The sequence below is a fragment of the Cnephaeus nilssonii genome (genome assembly GCF_951640355.1).
Source record: "Cnephaeus nilssonii genome assembly, chromosome: 7".
NCBI lineage: Eukaryota > Metazoa > Chordata > Mammalia > Chiroptera > Vespertilionidae > Cnephaeus > Cnephaeus nilssonii.
The window spans coordinates 87,322,140-87,335,904 of NC_137078.1; the positions used below are offsets into that span (position 1 = coordinate 87,322,140).

Here is a 13,765-nt window from a genome sequence, read left to right on the forward strand (position 1 = left end):
TTGATGTTTCTCTCTCTTCAATGTCTCTCTCTCTCTCTCTCTAATAAATAAAAACATATACTTGGGCCCTAACTGGTTTGGCTCAGTGGATAGTGCGTCGGCCTGCGGACTCAAGGGTCCCAGGTTCGATCCCAGTCAAGGGCATGTACCTTAGTTGCGGGCACATCCCCAGTAGGGGGTGTGCAGGAGGCAGCTGGTTGATGTTTCTCTCCCATCAATGTTTCTGACTCTCTATCCCTCTCCCTTCCTCTCTGTAAAAAAATCAATAAAATATATTTTTAAAAAAACAAAACATATACTGCGGTGAAGATTAAAAAAAAAAAAAAAAGTCCGATATAGGAAGGGCCCTTCAGCTTCTTAAGAGGATGGAGATCCACCCTCCTCCCTCTTTCTCAAAGAGCACTGTTCATGGGGACAGTTGTCCAGGGCCCCCAACCATTGTACCCCTTCCCAAGAAGTCAGAGGGAGGCTCTAACAGGCATTCTTCCTTCCCGCTCAAGCAGCTCTGTTTGGGAAGAAGGGCCCAGGGCAGCGTCTGGAGAGGCCAGGCAGCAGATGGACAAAGACAGCACGTGTCCCGCAGGCAGGAAGCAGCCCCAGGAGCTGGGTTCAGAGCCCAGCATTGGCAGCCCTGCACGAGCTGGAGGCTGGGGGCCAGGTGCCAGGGCTGGCTGGCACAGTCTCTCCTCGGCAAAGGCTGGACAGGGGCTTTTCAGGAGGAGGAGAGCCTGCCAGCATCCGGAGCCTCTCGCGGAGTACCATCCACCTGGGCCAGTTTGATCCCAACCCTTCCCCATCCTTGAGCCTCCCCACACTTGAGAGACCTGGGTTCCAATACTAACTCTGACATTAATTCATAGGCCCGATCTTTCTGAGTTCAGTTGTCTCATATGAAAATGGGGGTTATATTCCCGACCTTGAGAAGTTGTTCTGAGAATTATTTAAATATGAGAATTAATTATGAAGCAGGGTGGGCGGCACACAGTAAAGCTCTGTAGCCGGCAGGGCTGGGCCTGGGGACAAGGTTACTTCCTTCAGCAAAGTCAAGGAAGGCCCAGGCAGAATCCTCGCCCACACTTCCAATGAGTTTGCTCCACCTGGGCCACACCCTGAGCCAGGCCCTGCCTCCCAGCAGCCCATTTTCAGCGGCGTCATGGGGAGGGCAGGGCAGTCCAGATCCCAGGCCTCTACCAAATCCCGCCAGCCCCTTGTCTATCTCCTTCCCGTCCAGGAGCCAGAGGCAGTGCCTATACCTGCAGGTCAGGCTGCTGTATCGCTTACATGTCACCTGGGCTAAGAACAGCGAGGCCCTGTTCTCCAGTGAGAACAGCCCAACCCATGCCCTGGCTGCCCCATGGCTCCTGTTACCCAAACAATAACATCCAGCTGCCTGGCACCTCCATGGAGTGGGGGAGGGGGAGAATGGGCAGCAGTACCCAGGGCTCTGCACCCAGGAAGCAGAAGCAAAAACCCAGCCCTGGCCACTGAAGAAACAGAGGCCCAGAGAGGCTAAGGACTGACTGAGAGTCACACAGCATTTCCAAGGTAAAGCTCCTGGAGAAATCATTTCCCCACCCCCCACCCACCTCCTGCCCCAATCCTAGGAACTAAGCCAGTCTTCTCCTTTCACAGGGTTCAAATGCAGTAGTATTCAAAACGGAGTTGTTTCCTATTAAAAACCTGGCCCCCTGATGAAGCTGGCCCCTGCCCCAGGATTCCCTAAGGGAAGCAGGAAGTTGTGCCCTGGGCTGGGAATCAGGCTCCTAGGTGTCTGCCCTCCCTATCTCCAAGGTAAGTCCTTGGGTTAAGTTCCTCCCTGGCCTCTCCCAATCTACCTACCTCTAGAGAGGCCTCGGTCACAGGGGTATGCCAAGGCAAAGGAATCCACCTCAGAGCGCCCTCCCCAGACCCTAGTGACCCAGGCCTGGGGATAGTGGGGCAGGAGTAATAGGGGATGCAGAGGGCAGTGTAAGGTGAGTCAGCAAGAGAGAACTTCCAAGAGCATGCAGGGCCTGTAAAAACCCTGTGGCAGGGATCCCAGAGCAATTTACTCCAAATTGCGCCTTCAGGTTGCTTACCTAATCATGCCTCACCCACCCTCCAACAGCCAGTGTCAGCCATGACCATCCCTTTAAAGGGGCAGCACACCTTGAATGAGAGACAGGGCCCTTGGTGGTTGTCCCAGGTTAGAGAGGGCAGAGAAGGGAACCTAGGCAGGGGAAATCGCCTTGGCTCCCAGGCTCAGTGGGGTCTTCTCACCCGCCCTACACATCTCCCCCATCTCCTTCGGAAAGGGAGTATCACCTGCCTCCATCCCAACTTGAGGCTGCAGAGAAAATTTTCTTGACCTGTTGGTTCAGGGGCTTGACCTTGACCCTGGGGTCAAAGGGCACAGGAAGAGCTGGCCTCCTGCATGCTTAGGGCAGGGCAGGAGCTGCTTCTGGGAGAGGCTAGGCTGGCAGAGGCCAAACTATCCAGGGGCCCAGGGGCCCTGCCCATGGGAGGGGGCACCAGAGGGTAGCAGGCACCAAGGTCCTCCCCCTCTCCAGGAATAATCTTCACAAGGTCGAAGAGCTTTTTCCACTCGCTTCTCCACAATCTGGGGCAGGGGACACAGCTGGCCTCTGGCCCTAGCCTCGGGGCAGAGAAAACCAAGAGTTTCAGTCCCAGACCAGCGGTGTCACCTCACATCCCATAACTGCCAAGAGACAAGAGGGACAATCCTTCCAGGGTCCGCAGCGGAGAAGCGGGGAGGGGTAGGGCCCTGGGAGACGTCAAGGAGAAGTGGGGGGTGGAGGGGGGCATGATCCTTGTCTCACAGAATCCCGGACATCAGGCACCCCGGCCCTGCCCGTCTGCGCTAATGGAGGAAGCCCCGACAGCTCCCGGCACGGGTCCTAGGTGTGCGGCGTGAGGGAGGCCAGGGCTCGGCGCCCACCGGATCCCCTCTCCGGCGCTCGGCGGAACTGTCCTTCCCTTACACACACCCGAGGCAGAGGGGGTGGAGCCGAAGAAGGGGCAAGAGATCGGAGGGCACTCGCGCCCTCGCGGGCACCCGCCACACTGCAGAAGCACCACGAGCTGCCCCGCCTCTGCGGGGACCCGGGATCGTCGGCCGCCGGCGCCGGTTCCCCACCCGGCTCACTCACCTCCGGGTCCAGCGGCACCAGCTCCATGAGCGGCCAGGGCTCCTTGAGCTGAGCGAGCGGCATCGCGCCGCCGCCGGGCCGTTCGCGCTCCTCCGGCGGCCCTGGCCGCGCCGCCTCCGGGGTCCGGGGTCCCCGACTCCGAGCCCCCGCGCCCCCGCGCCCCCGCTCCGAGACCCTCGCGCTCCGGCAGGGCCGCCCGCGCCGCCGCCGCCGCGGCACTCGCACTTCGGCTCCCTCCGTCACCCGGCGCCGCCGCGTCCATTGGCTACCTGCGCGAGGGGCGGGGCCGAAGAAGCCCCGCCCCTGCTGGCGGCATTCCCGGCGCGGACCCCCGCCCCGGCCGTGCGGGCGCGCTGGCCCCGCCTCCACCGCGAGCCCCTGCCCGGCGCTCCGCTCCGCCTAGAAAAAGCCTCCCTGGCTCCTCCCTCCCGAACCTTGTCCCACCTCCCTAACCCCCCACAAGCCTCCCTCCCGCACCCCGCTCTGGCCCCGCCAGGTCCACGGCCATCTGCCCACTCACCTTGTTCAGAATCTCTATGTTCCTTCACCTTACAGGGGATTCCCTCCGGTTTCCCACCCACACCGCCCCCCACGCACACGCACACGCACACAGAAAGCCCGGGGCCTGACCCTGGCAGAAGCTGGAAAGGAGCCTGGGCCCAAGTCCCATGAACTCTCCCACCCCCCTCAGGAGGCCCTAGGGATCCCCTTCCGGAAGTCAACATTGGATCCCCTGGGGATCTCAGCGATCCAACTCCAGGTAAGTTCCAACACCGTCACCACCATCAGAACCCACAGTGCCCCCAGAGTGATTTCTTAATACACATTTTTTGCAACCTGTACTGGAGGGGGGGGGGGGGGGGGGGAGGGCTCATTTCAAGCCCAGCCTTCCCAGAATCTCTCCAGCTGTAGGCCCAGATCTGGGCTGGTTTGGAGTCGCTCCCCCTCTGAGGACACGGACCAGGCTTCCAGGATGGACCTGGACCGACACTTGGGCTGCACTTGGAGTAAAAGCCAGGGAGGATTCCCCTGGAGAGATTCAGCCTCCATCTAAAGAAGTGTTAGGGGTCCAGGTGTGGTGAGAATTATTCACATGGGCTAGTGGAGGGATGAGCTTGCAGGTTCATGGGTGGGGAAGAATGGCCATTTACTTGCAAAACTGTTCTAAGGCTGGGGGATGGAAAGGATTGTTTGTCAAAAGCCTTCTGTGGCCCTGGCTGGTGTGGCTCAATTGGTTGGGCATCCATCATACATACTGTACACCAAAAGGTTTCAGGTTTGATTCAGATCAGGGCACATGCCTGGGTTGCCAGCAGCCAATTGATGTTTCGCTCTCACATTGATGTTTCTCTCCCTCTTCTTCTCCCCTTGTCCTTCTCCCTCACTCTCTAAAAATCAACTTAAAAGATCTTTTTTAAAAAGCCTTCAAACCTTCTAAAAAATAAAAGCTTTCTGTGAACTAGCCTCCACCAACGTGTGATTTCCTTGAATCCTCTCCACCACCTAGTTGACAGCCTCAGAAAGATGAAATGACTTGCCCAAAATTACACAGCAAGTCAAGAACAGTTTAAGATTTTCAAAAATCAAAGTGGATGAGAATTTCTCCTAAATCCAGAGCTCCCCTTATTCCTTGTTCCCAGGGTAGCTGTTGAAGTGAATTGAGTTTTTAGCAAAAAAGCTTTAGGAACCCAACAAATCTGGATTTGAATCCCAGGTCTGCTACCTCCTTAACATTGGGAAACTTGTTTTATGTCTCTAAACCTGTTTCCTTATCTGTAAAAGGGAAATTATAATCCCAAACGTTCAGGAATATGCTAAGGACTAAATTCATTTTAATTCAATAAAGATTAATGGCTACATATTACATGCCAGGCCCTCTTCCTGAGCATGTATTGTAAACCAGGCCCACTTCTAGATGCTGACGATATAGCAATAAACAAAACAAAGCCCCTGCTTTCATGGAGTTTACATTCAGTCTGGTGTGATTAAATAATTAAAGCTAACACTAACATAGCATTTACTATGGGCGAGGCACTGTTACTTTACCTGTATAACCTCACTTAATGCTCACAACACTATGAGGTTGGCCCTGTTATTATCTCCAGTGTACAGAAGAAGGAACAGCAGAGAAGTCAATCATCTCATTCTCTGAGGACCTTCGAGGTTACACAGCTGGAAAATGGCAGAGCTGAAAGACAACCCGGGCCCAAACTTTGTTCTCTACTTCACTCAGGGTGTTCTGTTTCGATTCGCTGAATCTAGTAATCCTACTCAGGGCTCAGAACAGATTGCAGACAGATGCCAAATATCTGGCTACAAGCCACATTGAAATTAGATTTAGGAAGAGACACTGAGACCCAGAGATTGAGGGCAAATGACTGCTAGGGAGATGGGGTGGATGGGTGGGAGTGGAGTAAGTGAGGGGAAAGCAGGAGTGATTTTGCCTTTACTCTGGCCCTTTCCTGGGGTCCCTAGCCCTCTCTTCCCCTTCTCACAGGACAGGATTTTCTTTTTTTTTAAATATATTTTATTGATTTTTTACAGAGAGGAAGAGAGAGGGATAGAGAGTTAGAAACATCGATGAGAGAGGAACATCAATCAGCTGCCTCTTGCACACCCCCCACTGGGGATGTGCCCGCAACCAAGGTACATGCCCCTGACCGGAATCGAACCTGGAACCCTTGAGTCCGCAGGCCGACGCTCTAATCACTGAGCCAAACCGTTTTCGGCCAGGACAGGATTTTCTATCATCTCAATTTAAGGACTGAGTAGTGATAGTACTTTCTTATGAATGTTTTACTTCCTGTGTCTCCTTTCCCAAGGGTATTGGAAAGACAGTGGGTCATGCTGGAAAAGGAGGTCCAGAGCACACCTGGGCCCTGCCTGAGGAGCTTGGGCAGGTCAGCTTGCCCGTAAGTGTTGTAGAGATAGCAGTCACTCAATAGAGAGCGATAGAAACCAAACCACAGTTTGCAATGTGCTGATCCTGAAGTCTGAACTCACAGTTTTCTCTATTTCTTTCTAGGCTACAACCACAGGGCCTTTGCACATGCTGTTCCTTGTACTTGAAACTGTCTCCCCTCTTCCTCAGGCCAGCTTATCTCCACAATTACTTCTTCCCTTACCTCCCTGTTATATACATTCATAGCAATGGATACTTCTCTTTAGCATTTCTTAAGATTGTACTTTTATGTGTGTTTATGTGATTTGATTAACATCTGGCTCTTTAATTAGACAGTAAGTTCTGAGAGGGCAGCAGTCATGTTTTCTTGGCTCTTCATTGTTTTCCAGACACCTGGCACATAGTAGGTACTCAAAAAAGCTAAGTGAAATGTCCAACATCACCTAGCCACGGAATTGTAAATCTAGGCCTCAGACCCAGGCAATTTAACCCCATGTTCTGAAATACTACACTGAGTAGTTGACAAATTCTAGCTAGTATTATTATTAATAATGGGGTTAGAATGGGCTGTTCTGGGCAGTCACTTGAGGTGTTTGTTAAATGAGTGACTCATGAGTGTAAAAGGGCTTTGCTGGACACAAATGAGATTATTATTCTGTATCCTGTTGAAGACGTCATTCTGGCACAGAGTGGGGGGATGTACTCACAGTGGCTAAGGGCTGGGTTTTGGGTCCCTCTACTGCAGTCTGGGCATGTGCTTACTATAATGTTCTAGAGCACAAGTTCCTAGGGAAAGGGTCTGTCTTTAAATGTATTTTTATTGATTTCAGAGAGGGAGGGAAAGGGAGAGAGATAGAAACATCAATGATGAGAGAAAATCACTGATCGGCTGCCTCCTGCATGCCCCTCCTGGGGATCAAGCCCGCAACCCTGGCATGTGCCCTTGACCAGAGTCGAACCCAGGACCCTTCAATCTGCAGGCCAATATGCTCTATCCACTGAGCCAAACGGGCTATTCTTTCTTGATCTTTCATGTAGAGGAGGGTCTTGGCACATGTGTCTCCTGACAGCAGGTGGAACAGGATGAGGGGAATAATCATAATGGTAGTTACCTTTCACAAGTAATTACAAAGTGCCAAAACTTGGCTAAGTACTTAAATAATAATCATCATCACCAACTATGAGGGCTTATTGAGAGAGAATTATGTGACCTGCCTCGGGCTGACTGTTTTACAAGCAAGAGCTCAGCAAATCATCCCAACAATATCATGAGACAAATTATTGTTCCCATTTTCCAAATGAGAAAACTGAGGCTCCAAGATGGGTGGGATTGCCTGTGATTAGACAGCTAGTGAGTATTGCAGCTGGGATGGGAACCCAATTGTCTCAGACTCAATCACTTCACTGCCAGGGGAGCCCAGAAGGGGGTGCCGGGGTACTCAGTTTACAGACAGTCCGTAGTGATGAAAAGGTGAGGGGGTGGAGTCTCTTGTTTGCCTCATCCAGGTCTGAGGGATGGAGGTGACAGCACTCCCTTGGTTGAAACCCTCCTGTGGCTCCCCCATCACACTTCAAACAAAAGCCAAAATCTTTGCCAGCCTGCAAAGCCCACAGGACCTGGTCCCCTGCTCCTTCTGGCATCTCCTCTCCTACCACTCACTCACTGCCCTGGGCCAGCAGGCATTCTTGCAGCTCATTGACATGCCAGGTCCCTCTCACCTCAGGCTTTTGCTCCTGCTGTGCCCTCCACCTGGAACATCCTTTTCTCCAACTCTCATGAGCGCTCACTCTCTCACCATTCACTTCTGCTCAAATTCACACCTCTTGAGAAAGGACCGGCCCTATCTAAAATGGTTCCCCAGTAATGGTATTACCTGTGTTATCTTCTTTTCATGGCAAGCCTCTTTACCAGCAATCATATCATCTATTTACCTGTTTATTGTTTGTTCCTCCCACTAGAACCAAGTTCCATGAAACAGGACTTACATATTTTGTTTACTGCTGTATTCCTGGATACATCTGACATATTTCAAGCCCACAGCATATACTTGTGAATGGAACCACACCAACCTGGGCTCTAATTCTGGCTCTGCCACTTCCTAGCTGTGTGACTCTGAGCATTTTAGTTAGTCTCTCCGAGAATCTGTAAAGTAGGGATGGTTTTGAGTACAGTCATTTCTTAGTATCTGCAGAGGATTGGTTCTAGGACCCCCACAGATACCAAAATCTGCAGCTTCTCAAGTCCCTTATATAAAACTAGAGGCCCAGTGCAAGATTGAATCATGCACGTGTAGGGTCCCCTACACGCTTTCGCTTTTGATCACGGGGGGAGCTGGGTGCCTGTCCGCTGGTACACCAGGCCTTTCAGAAGCCTCCGGCGCGGCGAAGGCTTCTGAAAGGCCTGGTGCCTGAGCGGACAGGCAGGCACCCAGCTCCCACGCTTTTGCTTTCAATCGCAGGGGAGCTGGGTATCTGTCCGCTGGTGCACCAGGCCTTTCAAAAGCCTCCGGCGCGGCGAAGGCTTCTGAAAGGCCTGGTGCCTGAGCGGACAGGTACCCAGCTCCCCCGCTTTTGATGGTCCGCGGTGGGATGTGAGCTCGCTGCCCCAGAGGCCCCTTCTGTGCCGCAGCACAGCCACGGCGCAGACGCTGAGCTCGAGCCGCCGCTGGCGACGCAAGCTCAGCGTCCCGCCGGCCCAATCGGCCACCCCGGCCACCCCGAGTCCCGCCCCCCCGCGCCTCCTGGCCAATCGTGGGCATAGCGAAGGTACGGTCAATTTGCATATTTGTCTATTATTAGGTAGGATAGAGTAGTGTTTGCATATACCTACATCCTCCTGTATACTTTAATTAACTAATTTCTAGATTACTTATAATACCTAATACAATATAAATAGTTGTCATACGGTATTGTTTAGGAATTCAGTACAGATGCAACCATTGGTAGGCCTAACTACATGGTACACTCAGCAACAATGTAACATTTCCCCCAAAATATTTTTTTTGTTTGTTTGTATTTGTTAATCCTTACCCAAGGATATTTTTTCCATTGATTTTTAGAGAGAGTGGAAGGGAGGGGGAGAGACCGAGAGAGAAACATGACCAGGGCTGTGGATTGAGCCTGCAACCGAGGTATGTGCCCTTGACCAGAATCAAACCCACAACCCTTCAGTACTCAGGCTGACGCTCTAACCACTGAGCAAGCTGGCTCCCCCCTTCCCAAATGTTTTCGATCCACAGTTGGTTGAGTCCACTGATACAGAACCCATGGATATGGAGGACCGGCTGCCTTAAGTGAGATTGGGCAATAAAATATCTGTGTGGGATCTGGCACATGGTAGGTACTCAATAGAAATGGTAGGTAACAATCATAGGCTCTCTCCCTCCCCTCCAAATTCTTCCCTCTGCAAAGGATGGGGAGGGCTGGAGACTGGGGCTTGTAGAGTTCACTGGGAAGGGTCTCCATTGTTGGGAGATGACGATGTGAGAAGGCTTCAGCTTGAAGAACTCCCATGACTGTGGTCACGAGGCTGGTAAAGAATGAGCCAAAGATGAAGCAGTGAGGAGGAACGGGAGCACACCGGTGGGACGGTCCCAGGGCTGCTGGAGAACTGACCTGGAGCCTGGGGGTGAGGCAGAAGCTTGTTGCTACTGGTTAGGGAGGATGGGAGGTGGCCATAGAGGTGGGTACAGCAGCAGCCAGAGAAGGGAATGGAACTGCAGGTAGAGGGACAGAAGAGGAAGCAGCTGGTCATCAATACACACTGGCTATGTGCCAGGCACTATTCTGGGCACTGGGCATACAGCAGAGGAGTAGACGGAGAGGGTTCCTGTTCTCTAGGATTGGGGGCCGGGGGTTGTGAACTGTGGCCTCTGGGCCAAATCTGGGCTATTATTTTTGTATGCCTGTGAGTTAAGAATGGTTTTTACATCTTTAAATGATTGGTGGGGGGGGGATCAAAAGAAGACTATTTCATGATGTGCAAATTATATGAAATTCAAATTTCAGTATCCATAAATAAAGTTTTATTGGAACACAGCCATGCTCCGTTTACGTATGGTCTAGGGCTGCTTTCACACTACAACAGCCGAGTTGAGTAGTAGCAACAGAGACCATATGGTCTGGAAAGCCTAAAGTGTTTACTAGCTGGCTCTTTAGGGAAAAAAAAACTTGTCAACCCCTGCTCTAGGAACCCACATTCTCTTTGGGGAGACAGTAAACAAGCAGATAAGTGCATTTCAGGGTGCTTCTGAGGACAAGTGCCAGCTGGCATCAGCATTTCCTCACAGCCTGCTTCTGCCTGAGCCACCCTGCCTTGGAAAGGAAGTGCTCCATCCAGGTGGGCTAAAGTACAGCAGCAGAGGAGCTGGGGCATTGTGATCAGCCCCCTGCCTCCAAATCAAGAGGATCTAGCCTTTTTCCTAGAAGGAAAAAGTCACACTCAGTGACTTGCAAATTCCAGCACCCACTGGATTCCCCTTCCCGTCTCCCAGATCCTTGATCCGGGAATGACTCCTGTATGCTGTTCAAAGGAATATTATCATCACCTTTGTCATCAAGGCCTGCCACCTGTTTACCTGCCACCTGTGCGGCTCCTTTATAAAAAGTTTTCTTCTGTGCTACCTCCTGGAGCTCTTAAAGGGGTAAGGCATGGGTTGGGTTTGTTGTTCCCATTTCACAGATGAGGAAACTGAGACTTAGAGAAATGACCTGGTTTACCCAGAATCACACCCCTTGAAATAGCTTGCAGAGCCAGGATAAAAAGTAAAGGAATGTCAGCTTTGGAAAGGCCTTTGGGACTTTCTTAGCCAGAGATAGAAGAAAACTGGTGGCCTGAGGCAGAGGTGAATCAGATAAGGGTGGCAAATCCTCCATGTGCAAGAAATAAGGCCTGCATTGTCTGTAGAGAATTTAAAAACATTAATGAAACTGGGTGGGTCTGCTTTTTATTTTCACCGTGCTCTGGCAATTCTAAACAAGGTGGGTGATAAAATCCTCTTAAAGAGATCTTTCTGTTGGTCTAACTTCTAAATAATTGCTGGAATTATTGTGAGTTTTATGAATATAATATACTAGAGGCCCAGTGCACAAAAATTTGTGCACTCGGGGTGGTCCCTTAGCCCGGCCTGCACCCTCTTGCAGTCCAGGACCCCTTGGGGGATGTCCACCTGCCAGCTTAGGCCCACTCCCCAGGGATCTGGGGCCACACAGCCCCCTCTCCCGCTACCTCTGTGGAAGGGGGGGGCACCAGGACCACCATGGCTGGCCTGGCAGCGCAGGCTCGCTGGCCCCACCCCCTTGCCCACTGGTCGTTCTGGCAGATTATTCCGGAAGGTCGTTCTGCCGTCCAATCTAATTAGCATGTTAGCTCTTTATTATATAGGACTAGAGGCCGATGCACAAAATTCATGCAAGAGTAGGCCTTCCTTCCCCTGGCTGCTGGCACCGGCTTCCCTCTGGCACCTGGGACCCGGGCTTCCCTCATAGCCCTGGCTTCATCTGGAAGGACATCCGGTCTAATTAGCATATTAGGCTTTTATTATTACAGATTATATAGGATAGGATATGTAAGCTTCAAATGAGGACATTTTTATCACCTAACCTTTAATAAATAATATATTCTAAATGGAAGCTAATTTGGAGAACCTGCAGTTACACAATTGGCCCCAATATATGCCTTCAGTTGGAGAGTTCACAGCAGGTCAGAATCATTAAGCTCTCTTCGGGAGTGTTCATGTCCCCATATTCCTGCAGTTACATAGCAGATCTGAAAACAACAATGATAGCCCAGTGATTGTAAAACAAAGGAACAAAACTTGAGTTACTGCAGTTCTCTTGTTCTCTGCAAATCATTCTCTGGACCTTGTCAAGTTGCTTCTTTTGGAAATGTTTCTGTGTGTGTGTGTGTGTGTGTGTGTGTGTGTGTGTGTGTGTGTGTTCCTTTTTGTAAAAAAAAAAAAAAGTAGCCCTAACTGGTTTGGCTCAGTGGATAGAGCATCGGCCTGCAGACTCAAGGGTCCCAGGTTCAATTCCAGTCAAGGGCATGTACCTTGGTTGTGGGCACATCCCCAGTAGGGGGTGTGCAGGAGGCAGCTGATCGATGTTTCTAACTCTCTATCCCTTTCCCTTCCTCTCTATAAAAAATCAATAAAATATATTTTTTAAAAATGTAAAAAGTATTAGTCTATTTTCCCCCCCTTTATACTGTAATTTTTATTTTACTTAAAACATTTTATTGGAGCCCTAGTTGGGTAGCTCAGTTGGTTAGAGCATCATCCCAACATTGTGGGTTCAATTCCCAGTTAGGGCACATACACCAACAAACAATGAATGCATAAATAAGTGGAACAACAAATTGATGTTTCTCTCTTTCTCTCTAAAAAATCAATAAACAGCCCTGGCCGGTTTGGCTCAGTGGATAGAGCATCAGCCTGCGGACTGAAGGGTCCCAGGTTCGTTTCTGGTCAAGGGCACACGCCTTGGTTGCAGGCTCGATCCCCAGTAGGGGGCGTGCAGGAGACAGCCAATCAATGATTCTCTCTCATCATTCACGTTTCTATCTCTCCTTCTCCCTTCCTCTTGAAATCAATAAAAAATATATATTTATAAAAAATAAATAAAAATAAAACAATAAAAATTTAAAAAAAATTATTGGTCTAAATATATATATAGGAAGTGTATATATGAAGGAGTATTTATGTGACATTCAATAAAAGAAAATTTTTAATGTATTTTTCTCTGACCATTTTTTTTAAAAACCCCCCCCCTGAGGATTTTTTTTTAATTATTTATTTTAGAGAGGGAGGAAGGGAGAGAGAGAGAGAAACATTGATGTGAGAAAGAAACATTGATCGGTTGCCTCTCATATGCACCAAAAGCTGGGATCAAATCTGTAATCTTTAGGTATACAGGACAACACTCCAATCAACTAAGCCACCTGGCCAGGGCCATTATTTTTATTTTGTTTTATTTCATGATTATTATTGAAGATAATTCTGTCATGTTGGGATCATTAAAAAATGATCTGTTCTGTGTGTCAAATACACTAGGTTTGCCATTGGCCTGAAGACAGAATAGGACCCAATGCCATCATCTTCTCACTCATAATTATTGTTATTTTATTAGCACCTACTTGGTGTCAGGCACTGTTCTAAGGTTCAGCATGTTTCATCTCTCTCTCTTTTTTTCTTCATTCAACAGATATTAAGATCCCACCATGTGTGAGGCACCATTGTAGGTGCTGGGGATATGACAGTGAACAAAATCAAATGCTTTCTCCCTCTTATCCTTGAACCTCTGAGCCTGGAGGTGGGATGGGGTTCTCCTTGTGTATCATCTCATTTTAAAATATTTCATATATCAATAAAATATATTTTAAAAATATATAGAGACAGAATTCCACAGGGCCAGGACTAGCGTGAAGTTGTTAGGCCACGTCAGTGTAAGGTCAGATTTTGTCTTTCTTCAGAATGTTGATATTTTTTGTTCATCATGGATATTTCTTATGCATAACTTTTTTTTTCAAATTATAAGAGGAAGTTTATTTAGAAAGTGACAGAGGTAGTAGAAGTTAGCCAATTGGGCTGCATAGGCTCAGGAAACAGGTTACAGAAGCAAAAGAAGGGCCCTTGGAGTTTAGAGAGAAAGGCAAAGGTAATGTGTGGGATGGGGAGGTGGTGGGGGCCAGAAGGGGAAAGGTAAGGCTTCCAAAAGA

At 49.8% G+C, this 13,765-nt stretch overlaps 1 protein-coding gene across 2 annotated transcripts in view; it reads right to left on the reverse strand.

Annotated features, from left to right (window-relative positions):
- Positions 1-3,368, reverse strand: part of RPS6KA1 (ribosomal protein S6 kinase A1) — a 40,548-nt gene extending 37,180 nt beyond the window's left edge. Inside the window, exon 1 of one of the 2 annotated variants that reach the window (XM_079776062.1) lies at positions 3,150-3,368. In XM_079776062.1, the coding sequence (XP_079632188.1) occupies positions 3,150-3,212 (63 nt within the window). In that variant the 5' untranslated portion in view covers positions 3,213-3,368. The remainder of the gene's footprint in view (positions 1-3,149) is intronic. The other variant, XM_079776061.1, reaches the window with a different exon arrangement.
- Between the last annotated feature and the right edge of the window lie 10,397 nt (positions 3,369-13,765).